The sequence below is a fragment of the Daphnia pulex genome, chromosome 3 (genome assembly GCF_021134715.1).
Source record: "Daphnia pulex isolate KAP4 chromosome 3, ASM2113471v1".
NCBI classification, from domain to species: domain Eukaryota; kingdom Metazoa; phylum Arthropoda; class Branchiopoda; order Diplostraca; family Daphniidae; genus Daphnia; species Daphnia pulex.
In genome coordinates, this window is record NC_060019.1 from 3,569,431 (window position 1) to 3,583,367 (window position 13,937).

General features: G+C 36.7%; 2 protein-coding genes and 2 long non-coding RNA genes across 6 annotated transcripts; 2 read left to right on the forward strand and 2 right to left on the reverse strand.

The window, feature by feature from the left end:
* LOC124191099 lies at window positions 1-234 on the reverse strand. The gene is made up of 2 exons (XR_006873288.1): window positions 111-234; window positions 1-50 (listed from the first exon to the last, which is right to left on the reverse strand). It is a non-coding gene; the product is annotated as an uncharacterized LOC124191099 (long non-coding RNA).
* Window positions 235-4,294: 4,060 nt separating this feature from the next.
* LOC124189999 lies at window positions 4,295-5,666 on the forward strand. Of its 2 annotated transcripts, XR_006872759.1 has the most exons (5): window positions 4,314-4,424; window positions 4,486-4,916; window positions 4,976-5,159; window positions 5,227-5,383; window positions 5,452-5,666. It is a non-coding gene; the product is annotated as an uncharacterized LOC124189999 (long non-coding RNA). The 2 variants fall into 2 exon arrangements; XR_006872758.1 differs by having other exon boundaries at window positions 4,295-4,916.
* Window positions 5,667-8,659: 2,993 nt separating this feature from the next.
* On the forward strand, window positions 8,660-9,557 carry LOC124189856 (cytochrome c oxidase subunit NDUFA4-like). The gene is made up of 3 exons (XM_046582335.1): window positions 8,660-8,840; window positions 8,984-9,130; window positions 9,204-9,557. Exons 1-3 carry the CDS (start codon window positions 8,799-8,801, stop codon window positions 9,255-9,257), a joined length of 243 nt encoding a protein of 80 aa, XP_046438291.1. The 5' UTR covers window positions 8,660-8,798; the 3' UTR covers window positions 9,258-9,557.
* Window positions 9,558-9,792: 235 nt separating this feature from the next.
* Window positions 9,793-13,549, reverse strand: LOC124189855 (solute carrier family 35 member F2-like). Of its 2 annotated transcripts, XM_046582334.1 has the most exons (10): window positions 13,098-13,543; window positions 12,684-12,793; window positions 12,245-12,610; window positions 12,046-12,184; window positions 11,769-11,979; window positions 11,587-11,687; window positions 11,066-11,275; window positions 10,944-10,992; window positions 10,511-10,879; window positions 9,793-10,440 (listed from the first exon to the last, which is right to left on the reverse strand). In XM_046582334.1, exons 1-10 carry the CDS (start codon window positions 13,202-13,204, stop codon window positions 10,393-10,395), a joined length of 1,710 nt encoding a protein of 569 aa, XP_046438290.1. In that variant the 5' UTR covers window positions 13,205-13,543; the 3' UTR covers window positions 9,793-10,392. The 2 variants fall into 2 exon arrangements, with proteins under 2 accessions (XP_046438290.1, XP_046438289.1); XM_046582333.1 differs by having other exon boundaries at window positions 12,046-12,610; window positions 13,098-13,549.
* Window positions 13,550-13,937: the final 388 nt, after the last annotated feature.

Genomic DNA, 13,937 nt, shown 5'->3' on the forward strand with positions numbered 1-13,937 from the left:
TTTTCTGCCGTTCCAATAAAACATTGCTCCGGTTAAAAAATCTCGTCTGTCTAATTAATAATTTCAACTGTCAGATATCAATAATATAAACAATAAAAACCACTCCATACTTGCTGCTCCCATTGTTTTTGTTGAATTACTATAGAGTCTTGAAAAAGTAGAAAAGACTTGTTCCTGTTCTTCTCCTAAAGTTCCAGCTGATCCATCTCTCCAATGACAAAAATGTAGGATCTGTAACGAAAAACGAAATCATTAAAATAAAATTATGTTTTTATAACAAATTTCAATACTTGGCATGGCCAGCTATGCGCTTCGCCGTGTAGTCGAGAGAGGACTTTTGTTCTAAGAGAGAAAAACTTTCAAGAGCACTTTACAGGAATTCTATGGCCACGAAAAGAAATTAATATAATAATACAACAAACATTTAAAAACTGATCTTACGGGGTACAGTTTGGTTGAAATCTGGTTGAACATCAAATGAATCAGCTGGTTGATCACTAACAACTTTCTAAAAACAATAAAAGTAGAACAATAAAGTAGTTTTCGAATAAGTCATACAAAGAATAAAACAATCAAGTTTACCATCTCTCTTTCGCTTCGTACTTCGAGCTACAACAATTTCAGAACTTTTCTGTTTAGAACCGTCTCCTGAGTTATTCAAACCTTTAGCAAATAGTCCGAAAGATTTCATTCCTTAAAAAAGGCAAATTTAACATTTGAAATATTTCAATTGTCTAAAAAACAAACCTTTTCTTCGACTATCATTGTACTTCTTAACCAGAGCTTTTGTTCTTCGCTTCTTAAATCCCAACCTTTACGTCCCATATTTCCAAGTAAACGAAATCAATAGCACTCAAGAATTATTAAAATCCAATTAGAATCTAAAACAAAAAACGCAGTAGATTACAGTTGACAGTGGGGACAGCCGAACTGGAAAATGCAAACAAGAAAAGACAGATGCGTCTGCATTTAAGTACTAAAACAGTATCCAAATTTAAAAAATTTATAGTTTTTACAAAAAAATTGAATTTGCAAAATTTAGACTGTTTTCAAAGAAAATTATGAAACAAAACATAATAATTAATTTTGATCCCATTAAAACAATTAAAATTTAAGTTTAAATTAACAAAACTTCATTTTACCCTTCGCTTCAGAGCAAAGGAAAATTTTAACTTAACTAAGAAATAAGAATATATAACTGAATCTGAGTGTGTATGAGGTTGTTTAACACAGGAACCTACAAAGAACATATTTAAATTAATTGAAATACAATGGAAGCAATTCCATTAAAAAAATACTTACATGTTCTCATTCCAGCCTTCATAGTTTACAATGAAGAAAATCCCACTGATAACCAATAATACTGGTACTTTCTTCAGAAAAAAGGTTCCCTGGATCAATAATAATAGAATAATGGTTAATAAAATTGAATGGCTGCAAACTTCAAAGGTGGGTGCAAACTTCAAGGTGGACAGAATGTAAAATGCAGGAAACAACTTAGCGAACTGACCAAGCCATACCCCATAATTGATATTTTACAAAGAAAATGGGGGCATTTTGATGGGAAAAAATCAGGTTACTGAAGAAAATAAACTAAGTTACTTAATATGATAAATATACCTTAAAATCACGAATTTACCATTTTGACAGTTCCTAGGCATGAGAGAGAAAGAAAACTGGTAACAAAATTGGTGTCCGGACGATTCGGCACTGACTTGTAAAAAAAAACTTTCGGCACTATCTAGTGACGATTCGGCACCGTCTTTTTACCGATTCGGCACCAATCCACCATGAATCAATTTTTAAGTGTTCGAATGAATTAAAGTTATTTTATCATTTATGCCTAGAACAAATTTAATTCTAAATTTTTAAAATGAGCACTATTTGTATTAACTTTTTAAGTAAGTAATAAAAAACGGACAAAATTGGTTTGTGGGATCGTATAGAAATTTGTAATTAAAAATTTTTAAATGAGAAATGGGGATGAATGTATCAGTAAACATGTGTTTCAAATTTGAATGGCTTTGATGAACATTCATTATTTTTTAATGAATTAAGCAGTAGAAGCAGTAAGTTTAGTAATTAAGCAAAAAAGTAATTCAAAAAATAAAAAGCTACCCTTTTTCAATCTTCCGAAATGATTTACAACACGCCCGCAAGTGGGATATTTGTTTGCCGCTGCAAATTCCCCCATTTTTACCCCTGGTATAATGTTTTATTTTATTTTCTAAAAATAAAACCATTTTCCATACAGTACCCACCAAAATATTAGGTACACACCCCCCCCCCTTTTTCAGTGCATTCTTATGGCACTACGTGTCTTAGAAAAAGTGCAAATACTACCCGAACAGTTTGGGCTAGATTTTTTTTCTTTTTTTCCTGAGTAGATCTAATGATGATCTACATTTTTTAACACGCACAAAATTGTTGTAGGAGTAACCCCCATGGCGCTACGGTATCGTTCACGTTATTAGGTACACCCATTTTCCCTCATATGCGCCGTGTTAAATACGGCGTTTTCAAAAATTTACAAAAAATACTAAAAATCAAGATAAAATCTTTTTCTTGGTGCCAAAAGATGCAAAATTCTTCATTTTTTAGGAATATACAGAATGATTTACAATAAAATCAACTCAGAGAACCCTCCCCTATACCTCAAAGTTTTCCACTTCAAAATTTGTACTTTTTACTACACAATTGCACTGTCGCCCCCATAGGCATTAGAAATTTCGACAACTTTTTAACAAGCGATCCACGATTCAAGTAGACCGAAATCCCGGAGCGGCTTTCCAGATTCTCCTCCGCGCCCCTTGCGGAAGCCAGCTTGGTTCCTATAAATATGAAGGCTGATATGACTTCTATGGGTCTAAAATGAAGGCCAACAGATAAAACCTTCTGCTTGCTTCCGCAAGGAGCGCGGCGGAGAGTACAAAAAAATGGCTGCCAGACAGAGAGGGAAAAGGGAAAAATGAGCCTCTCAGTAAATGTGCCATATCTCAACCATAACCAATAAAATCCGGAAAGAAAATTCCTTTTGGATTTTGTTAGCTGAGATAGCAATAAACCTTTTTATACAATTAGTTTTTTCTATAGCTCCTTCGCTTTTCAGAAAAGCGATGTAAAAGCACCCCCCATTTCTGACAAAATTAAAAAAACCCACACTTTAACGCTTAATATCTCGTTAACGGGCGAAAATTTCGTCTTTCTGCAAACGCAGGTAAATCCGGCGTGCAGAGACGAACATGATTATATTTTTTATATATTTTTAAGGCCTTTTCCGGATTTAGATCTGGAAAGCCGCTCCGGGATTTTGGTCTACTTGATTCGTGGATCGCTTGTTAAGTGGAAAACTTTGAGGTAATATCCATTTTTGATTGAAAATTTTTAACTAAAGCCAAAGAAAATTTGGGCCCGAGCTCTTTTGTCGTTTTCCTTACCCTTTCCCCTAAGTTTTGAAAATCTGTCAATGGAACGATTTTTAACGATTTTGAATCAGATTTCATTTCTGTTCACAAAAACGGAGTATGATGTGGGCAGATTCTTCCTCCACGGGCTACTAGTCGGTGCCGAAACGTCCGGTAATCACAAAATTAAGACAAAATGACTGGATAGGGTTAATTTAAAAGCTAAGCACGAAAAACACCATTAAAAAACTCAAATATTGATGATAAATAAGAAAATACAGTAAAAATATACGGGCCTATTTGAGAAAAACAAAATGGCCGTCGAAAACTCGAAATCAAAGGATGTAGGACGTTCAGGCCCCGGCGTTTAGGCCCCGGCTTTCAGGCCCTGGGCCTGAACGTCCAGATTGGGCCTGAACGTCTAGAAGCGCAGTCAAGTTCTTATTTCCATCATTTCCCATATCAGTCTAACAACAGTCTGTTTTTTTGTTTGTTTTTTTTAATTTGTGAGAGGTAAAATTTAAACTGACACATTCCAATTGCTGAGTCTCATAGAAAAAGCATTTATCCAATAAGAATGGGCTGATGGAATAAACTTCTGCTGATACTGTGCTTTCAAAATTTTCAATTGACCGTTCCCCTCTCATTCTGGAAAACAAGCAGAAAATCTTTTTATAGTCATTTAATGTAACTAATGGTCAACTAACCCTAGCCATTTTGTTTTTGCTAATTAGATTGAATTAAAATCTTTTGCATTTTTGAAAAACAACAAATCTCGAACGACCAAATTGCCACCGCGGCAGCACTAGTCCCCTACTAACCCTAATCTAAACCGGAAACAACAGAAAAAAATGTGTTTCCCAACACACCCGCTGTGGCTCTGTAACTAAGGTCTAGCCAGAACACTTCCGAACACTCCAGAACACTTCCAGGCTGAAAAGGCAATAGACCCATTGAAGACCCTCTCCAGTGTGTCTGGTAGGCCTACTCCTAAGAAAATGAAGCAGACTTTGTCGTTGGGTGCACACAATTACATAATTGGACAAGTAAGTATTGAGATTAACTATTTATCTTTATTTAGGATGACTACGTTGTTTTACCACCATCCAGTGGAAGCTGGTTTGTTTCTGACGAAGCACGTGAGATAGTCCTTGTTTTCTTAGAACAGTACCTCTCGGTGTATGATTCAGATGATCGCCAACCACTTTTAAATGCATACCATGACTCGGCTATTATGTCATTGAAATGTTCTCCGAAAGAAAATGATCAGTCAATGTATTTATTAGAACTGTTGTCAATTTGAAAGGCATTTATAGTTAATTTTACCTTTCGCTTAAAACGTTGGACTCTTACATGAAAGACAGTCGCAATCTGAAACGAATTGATGATCCGCATAAACGTCGTTTTCGATTACTTCAACAAGGCAAAGTCGATATAGTTTCGTTTTTATCAAAATTACCAAAGACTTTGCATGATCCAAGCAGTTTTGTAGTGGACGTTCCTGTTACATCGGTATGATAACTTATTTTATTGATAAACTGTCTTTCCAAAATATGTATGTGTTACATTAGAGTCACCTGATTGTCATGTCTGTGACGGGTGTTTTTCGGGAACGAGCGGAAAGGCATTCTCTGATACGTTGGTTTCAACGGACATTCATCATCATTCCTAGCACTGAAGGGGGTTTTTGCATCGTTAATTAGCAATTTCATATTTCGTGTGCTACTCCCGAGCAAATTATAGCGGCTTTCAAAGGTAGGATTCCTTTGCACTAAATTATTTGTCTGGTAACATGATTATCAATTCTATCTTGTTCTAACAGAACCAGTCGCTGTTCCTGCAGGACCTCCCACTACAACGTCATCTGTTCCCGTTTGTGAAACTACAGAAAGTTCTACTCTTGTTGATCCAGTCGTTCAGCAGCAAATGGTGGCATCGTTTGCTGAACAATCTGCAATGAATACGTCTTGGTCATTGAAGTATTTAGATTTCCCGCTGTTTACATAAATCAGAACTAGAGATCATGTTTTCATATTATTTGTACTAGGTTTTTAGAAGAAAACGGTTGGGTTTTCGATCGTGCTGCCCTTGTTTTCACCGAGCTCAAAGCCGCCAACCAGATCCCGCCACAAGCGTTCATCAAATAGTACGGGGATTGGGATGTCGGTGATATTGTCTTGGATATTCTTACGAATTGTTGGCATTCAATAAAAAATGTTTGCAGTTCAATGATACAAACTTGATTGGAAATTCGTCATCTTATTTGTGCGAACCAATTTACTAACTGCTAAGTTATACAGATTATAGAGTTTAGAATTCGTCCTTCGTCTCTGAACAAACTAATAATGGTTTTAATAATCTGTTAAATTGATTGTACAATGATGCGTCACTGAACGCCTGGCCCCAGTCCTATCTTTTAAGTTGATGCAAAAATTAATCAAGCATCGATATGGTTTTGTTATCAACAAACATTTGATATGGGGGTTGTAGCGACATCCACACCTTTTCACAATTTTTTTAACGCGGAATCCTCTTTATCTTCTGATAGGCTTTCTTTCCTCACCAGACTTAAAATTAAAAAATTGAGTGGAGTCTCTAAGTGTTTGTTGCTTTAGAAACTAAGGGGAATTTACTGTACAACGAAAATCCTTTCTACATAATGATTTCGACCAGCATATTTATGTGTGCACTATATATCTTTGCAAATGTTCCAAGATTGTGACTTCCCATTTTTTCCTTAAATTGCAAAGTCACTCCATCACGTATTTTGATTATTTAGTTTCATTCAACCCAGCTTTATTGAATATAGTTACAAACGTACCGTATACCGGAAGGTCACAACCGGAACTCCAGATGGCTACCCCCACAGGTATGGGGTACGACCGACCGTGGGAACGAAATAAGATTCGACCTTTTACTGCCGTAGATTCAGTTAGTTTTTTGTCATTTTTGTAATTTAATTTTCTTATAATTCTACTCAATCTTCCTTTGAAACCTTCGATGGAATTAACCATTTTTCAGGTTAAAATTAGTAAAAAGAGGGAAATACCCCTCGCGTATTAACCTATTAACCAAAATAACTATTTTTAAATAAAATGATCAAATAGGCCAACCGGGAAATTATCCACCATTTTAAAAATCATGAAGTAATTTTGAAAACCCAAGAAAACAAACGGCAATCTGAATCAGATGTTGGAAAAGAATGATTGCTCATACATAAGTTGCGACAGAAAGAATCATCGTCGAGTGAAGAAAAAGGCAGAATGCAATATTGGTAGTTCCAGACGAAACCGTTTTCCCCAGGCCAAACTTGTGGAAGATACCAAAAGCGGAGCGCTGATTGTTTTCCTGGACGAACTTGATGACACCCAATTAAAGGCTTCGTCCCATCGAAAACGAGCAGCTGAATCGGTGAGCGAGGTGTTAGAAGAAAAAATAGCTCGTGTCGAGCAAGGCATAGCACGATAGCAGTAGCAGTAATCCAGATTGCATTTGCCACTCCTGATACCACTGCCCCAGTAATAAAGAAAATCCTGTGACTACCGACGTCTACTGACTAACAAATCACAATTTCTACTCACTAGTCAACCAGCGAGAAAAAAGAGGGAAAGTCGTCGACAAAACCTAGACGCCTAGGCCTAGGTCAACCACGGCACCACGCAAAGTGAAGACAACTAACGGGTAAAATTGAAAAATTCCTTAACTTCATTCGTGTTGCTTAATAACAACCCAGTCTATTGAAGATTTTTTACAAGCAATGACGCAGTGTTATTGTAAGTGTTGATTTTGTTTGTATTTGAAGTTCAGAATTCAGATGTGTGGTTTATTAAGCACACACAGACTAGACTAGACTAGGTATTTTAATTTGAAGTTCAAATTAAAATTAAGGTTCAGTCAGAGCCATTTACTATTTGAGCCATTTGCCATTTAACTAGTAAATGGCTCTGGTTTAGTTCTAATTTTGAACTAAACCTTAATGTGAAATGGCTATTTGTAGATGTAACATAATGAATTTTTTTATTATTAGTATTTCCCTAACTTTATAGGTCATGTGTTATTTTGATATTTTATAAATGGAAAAAAAATCGCAAACATCCCTTCGGGAAGTGTTCTGTCGGATAATTCATTTCGAATAAAATTCCTTAATCGGAAATAAAGAATAAATTTATTCGTATTCGTTATTCGTCGAATAAATGACTTTTATTCGTATTCGTTATTCGATATATTTTAGAAAAAATTATTCGTTGTCCGCGAATAACTTTTCGAATAAAAAAATCGAATAAATTTCGAATAAATTTTGCATTTTGGGATACTGTTTAAAGCACATTTAGCGCCAGCGCCACCTGCGGTGAGGCAGAGGAAGACAACTTTTAGGGGGTTGAAGCATGAAGCTCCACCCCCATTGCTAGGGAAAAGAATTGCCTAGAGGGTGGTGCTTCAACCACCGAAATTTGGGTTGCAGCAAATTCCTAAGTTACACTAAGTGGCGCTGTGAGTCATCACAGGCGCTATGTTGGGCATTAACCATGGTGTATTAGTATGGTGGGGGAACTTTGGTTGGAATCGGCTATCTCGAATGAAGCCGGTTTCCGGACAAGAGGCGGAGCTTAGTGAAAAGTAAAAATTCTTAACAGCCAATTGCAGGGCTGGTCACCTATTGTCGGTGCCCTCTATGAACCAAAATACTAATCTTTTGTAAAATAATTCGTCTGTTAAATAGTATATATACTTAAAATTTTCGAGTGCAGACTTCAATCGGTTGCCGTAGTGGTTAGCGTTCCGAGCAACGATACCAGGGTTGGAGGGTTCGAATCCCAAATACATCATTTTTTTTCATATTTGTTGTTTATTAATTTTGAAATAATTTAAGCTGGAAAAATAATACTGAATTACTGTTATTGACTCATTTTTTACGATTTTATAGCTTTATAAGTACATAAGCAAAGTGCAATCGGACTTAGAAAATTTTTCAAACCGTTTATAGCTCATAGTTCACCCAATTGTCCACCAGGCAGCGCTGATCATAGGTGACCACTGGCTTCAGCCGAGATAGCCGATTCCAACCATAAGTTCCCCCACCATACTAATACACCATGCATTAACTGGGTTCTGCAAAAATTAATGCTCTGCTATTACAGAAGCTTCGGGTAACCTTGCTAACGCAGGTAGCTGACAATGATAATGCACGAGAGATTTTGTTTGATTGACTTAGTTTTTTTTTCTACAATAGATGTCTCTTTCTTCGCAGTTGGCTCGCTCGCGGCACCGCTGTAAGAAAGAAGGAAGAAGTTCGGCCTTCCAAATATAGCAGAGACTCCGATCGTACGCCCTCCATTTTGGACCCATTTCAAGAAGCGTACGTGCAATTTGTGAATTGCCTTTTAAACGTTCAAGATGCAGGGACTCTCACTAAAATCTCTTAAAAAACACCCTTCTGTGAGTATCTATTGCTTCGATCATTCATATTCTTGTACCTTTGCAAAACAACTACAAAGCAATTTAAACATATATATGGCTTGCATTTAATGTAGGTTAATCTTATTCGTATTTCAGCTTATTTCTTGATGTTATTATTTTAGCTCATCCCCCTCTTCGTTTCGTTGGGAGTTGGAGTTGCGATGGCTGCTATGTATACTCTTCGTCTAGCAACCCAAAACCCTGATGTTACATGGGACAGGAAGAACAACCCAGAGCCATGGCAAAAGTATGCTGAAAAGCAATACAAGGTAAATCGAAAACACAATTTCTGTAGTTTCTGCATTCATACATTACCATTACATTTTTTTTTTCTATTTCTAGTTTTATTCGCCAGCTGGATTCAAACCTAGCCAGGCACCTAAATATGAAGAGTGATTTCCATAAAAGAGTTCTTTTATAGTCTCCTTCATGATTGAAATTCCTGGATAATGTTGAAATAAAAAGAATTGGTAGTATTTCGTAAACCATTAACTGAACAGTAAACTAAAAAAAAAAAAATTACATTATGTAAGAACACGTCACTTTCAAAATGCCAATTATCAAAATTGCTGGCTGAACTGACAATATTAGGTATTGGTGGGTTAATTTTACATTGTACGTAAGAGGGCTAACCCCCTTGTAAAAATTGGCATCAGTTTAAGGTGTCTGTATAAAAATAAACAACTGAAATCGAAATATGTTTGCACCAGATCTTCTCTTCATTTTATATCACTTAAGAGTAATTCAAAATTCCAGGTTTAAAGATAAATTTTTGTTTTCTTGTTGAAGTAATACATCTTCAGTCAGAACTAGGAAGAATAGAAACAAGCTTTTGATGTTATTAAAAATCTATCATCAGGCGCAATTGAAAATTTAAATTAGGTCATTTTCACACTGTCCGTTTGGATGAATGAAACATGAATTAGAGAAATCGGTAACAACAGATGTGTATTTTTTTTTGTAGCAAATAACTGAAGTGAGACTGGTACAGTGACTAGAAAAAAATTAAATAACAGAAATAGCTCGGATGTTGGTAGCTTAGTATGCAATAATTTACGATTTTTAATTTACAAACCGAACGACGATAGACTCGAGGTTACTCTTTACAGATGTGACAAAAACCCAAAAGTGAAATTGAAACTGCGGGGATTATCCCGATTATGGAAGTCAATGTTGATAATACATCAACAATTGATGAAAACATTTCATAATTCATCAAGACATCAGGTTCAAAGAGGATATGATACTGCAATAAGTACCGCGGAACATTCCACCAAAAACGCCACAGACAAGAAGAGTGAGATTGGATGGTATAATCCAAAACAAGAATTATTTCGACAGTGGGAAGGTTGGCTTTTTTTTCCATTTTTTTTTTTTTTCTTTTTCTTTTTTTTTTAACAAAACAAGTTGTTGGGTAGTATAAAACATATTCCCCCAAAATGTTATGGCAGTGGCGGAAGAGAAAAATGACAAGTTTTATTGCGCGTGAAGTAGCCCCCAGCTATATTCTGCTCGGGTTCTTTGACTAGAATTAAAGTTGTTCATCTCCATCGTAACACGCACTCGGCCTCCTGTATACCTGCATATATTGGTAATGAAGTAATTACAAATGAGCTCTATAGATATCGACAAGATAAATTGAAAAATACCTGGAACGTTGCTTGGGGATTAAAAGTAACTTCTTTGTGCCCACGTGACCTTGGAAGAGTGCAGTGAGGAAGTTGTTGCATTCGATTGGAATGCAGCATTCCCGATCCTCCTATATTAGGACTAGGGGGTAGTTTGAGTTTCACTGTCTGAGTGAAAGTACTATCAAGCGATGGTAGGGGACGCAACGGCTGTTGCTGAGGAAGCGGCTGCGGACAAGGTTCTCGTCCACCTAAAAGCATTCGTTCAGGAGCAGGAGTTGACTCTAATCCAGTTCGCACGCTAACGGGGGTAGGAGTTGAATCCCGTCCATCGAAGGAAGTCGTCAACTCTTCTACCTGACTTCCATGAAGACCTGGGTTTCTGGAAACCTGTGGAAAAAACAAACACTTTATACAAAATCTGATATTTTTAGCTAAACTAATACAAACTTGCCTGATAATATTCTTCATTCTCTTTCACTGCACTGCCAGGACGTCTCCTTCTAAAATGGACAATCGATAATCAAATTAGATTCCACACCAAAACTATAAGCAAAACAAAAATGTTATAAATACCTATAGGTTCCATATGTAGCTTCGGCACTGTGACAGTAAACGGGCAAGGGTATAGAAGTCTGAGCGGGAATTCCGGAACGGACAACAGGCGGTGGTGGAGGAGGCGGACAACTTAAGCTTTGCATATTGAACTGCATGTCGTGGCTTGAGTTGTGTGAGCTCATATTGGTCGTTGTAGTAGTTGTCGTGATAGTACGCGGCAAAGTTAACCTACATAGAAGTATAACATCAATTATAAACGAGAGCTCATTTCTGGGCCGTTATTAGATAAAACGGCACAAAAAGTAAGATTAAATAAAATAGATTTTTTCTTTTCTTTTGAGATCACTTACTCTGATTTTTAATAGTAGTGACGAGAGAAAAATTTCAAATTTCATGCATCCACGGACACTGATTGTTATGTTTTTAAATAAATAAAATAATAAGGACGACACGAAGGCCATGCAGGAACCATCATGCATAAGAATTTCCAAATAATATGTAAAATCGACATTTATACTTTATGGTGTTTGTTAATTTACCTTGGACCAAAAGTTTGCGAATAAATGGGCGCTGATCGTGAGCAGAATATCACTACTCCAGCCACTACCAGAGCATAGGATAGTGCGTACATCACATCGTACTGTAGATGGTAGATGGTAGATTAAAAATTAAAAATTTGTTCGTTAACGCCATTAAATAACTGTGAAAAACATTGACTCACTTTAAACTGAAACAAAAGCACTCCAATAACAAGCGTGTAGAAATCGGCCGTGAGAAGCGACAGGTTGATTGCCATAGCACTTGTCACCTTCATAACGATCGGTGTGATTGTGTAGTAGGTAAATAGGGTAAGAGTAAATGCCGCTAACAGAACGATAACTCTCCACTCGGACCAGTCAATGCTAGCAACTTGTTCATGTTCCAAAGCAGCTCTACAAATACAAAAAAATGTTTTAAAAGTCTGGGACATTAGTTGCAGGATTGATATTAATACTTACAACTGTATGCCATTGATTACACTTCCAAATAAACCAATCATAGCTAGAAATTCAACACAATCAATTGTTTTCACGACATATTCTTCAGCTATTATTATTATTCCATACAAGAGGGCCCCTCCAATGCACATCAAGTCACCTAGAACCAAAAATATTATAAGTAGGAATACAATTTTGAAAATAGGTATAATTGAATTACCAATTAATCTGTCTTTTGCTGTCTCATTATTTTCATCTGGGATAGCCCAGACTAGGCAGAATATTCCTACTAGGCAGACTTTGACTCCAATTACGTGTATAATTTGATATCTGACTTTGAGAACAGTTCTGCTAAGCACTAATACTGCGGGAATTGCAAAGCAATCCAATAGTTGAGCACTTCTTAGAGTGGTGTACTGATATGCTTGAACAACTAAATAGTTGGCTTCTACATCAGCTATTGCAAGGAAGAAATATTTGAGTCCTCTTTTTCTCAACACACTCAACAATCCTCCTTCTCCTGGTCGACATGCTAAAGTTGTGGTGAACACTAGACACAGCAAGACATAATTGAGGAAGCACTGGGCTGCAAGTAGAAAGTATACAATTTTATTATTCGAGAAAAAACAGCATTCGTAAAAAAGGATTCAAAGTCTCACCAGTGGGTGCAGCAACCCCGTAATTTGCATAAAGTAACTGGCTGATTACAGCACTGGTGCACAGGAGTACTGATAAAAATTGTCCAAGAAAAATAGATCGCCACACTTCCCTAAAAAATAAATCAGCATATTTACGTCTTCACAGCATCAAGAACCTTAAAATATTGTAAATAATGCTTGTGGCATATACACTGGTATCCTCACAAACTGTAGGGAATCTTACAACCCAGCAGTTCAATGTGGACAATGAATTTCACAATACAATAATAATAATAACAGCTAGGCACCATTGTAGAACACAGAAATAGCTAAGTGCATCACAAAAGAGTGTTTATGTTTGAAGTTTTGACGTCCAAACAAGCGTTCGGTACAATAGGGGATTAAGATTAAGGACTGGATGAAATTAATAATTACCATCGATTCAGCTCGGAGAAATATTTTTCACAGCGTACACTGAAACTGTCGGTGGGTAAAGGATTTGTAGGGATCTGCTGATTCCTTACAGCCATTTTGGTTTCCATTTTTTGGTTTTCACAATTTAGTGGCTGGAAGAGTAGTAGAGGGGCCGGGCCCACTGAAATGCTGGCTGCCGGGTGCGCAGAATGGATGAGGTTACAATACTCACGAATTGATCGATTGCATGCAGGGTCATCACGTCCAGTTTGCAGGTGATTCTACTTCTACTGAACACCTTATGATTTCTACTTTAATGGGCATCTGAGCCCGCAATAAAGTTACGTTTGCCGAGATTGATTATAGTCAATCATTTGCAACTTTTGAAAAAAAAAAAATTACGATATCTTTGACGCCCGCGTAGGATCGTCAATGAAAGTAGGCGGGGTACGCTAGCTACTAGGCCACACAATCCCGGCAGCGCTAAAATTTCGTTTGTATAAAATGACGCCAGAATGCGCCTAAATCGCAATGCGCAAATGAAAACAAATCAAAATGCGTCGCGCATTCTTTTTTTTTTTCGTGTCGGACAAACTTTCACTGTGTTGCAGACTCGCGCGACGAAAAATCCATGGAATAAACTGGAAAAAGGCGGAATAGGGAAATATAATGTCATATAACAAGAAACAAAAAACAATTAAATTGCGCTGCTTTCATCCGCGCTATTATACTATACTTTCCTAACAAAATGTTGCGCAAACCGTAAAGAAGAACACACAGTAAATAAATTAAACGGCTTAACTACGCCTATGTTGACCAAGTCAATAAACCTATGCCTCAACATTAACCAAAGGAAAACGA

Bases quoted from the DNA above. Each gene is read 5' to 3' on its own strand.
- LOC124189856 (XM_046582335.1), top strand. From the start codon at position 8,799: ATGCAGGGACTCTCACTAAAATCTCTTAAAAAACACCCTTCT. The intron at 8,841-8,983 runs GTGAGTATCTAT...TTATTATTTTAG, and splicing joins CTCTTAAAAAACACCCTTCT to CTCATCCCCCTCTTCGTTTC. The intron at 9,131-9,203 runs GTAAATCGAAAA...TTCTATTTCTAG, and splicing joins ATGCTGAAAAGCAATACAAG to TTTTATTCGCCAGCTGGATT.
- LOC124189855 (XM_046582333.1), bottom strand. From the start codon at position 13,204: ATGGAAACCAAAATGGCTGTAAGGAATCAGCAGATCCCTACAAATCCT. The intron at 11,980-12,045 runs GTAAGTATTAAT...TTGTATTTGTAG, and splicing joins GTAATCAATGGCATACAGTT to AGCTGCTTTGGAACATGAAC. The intron at 10,993-11,065 runs GTATTTATAACA...TGTCCATTTTAG, and splicing joins GCTACATATGGAACCTATAG to AAGGAGACGTCCTGGCAGTG.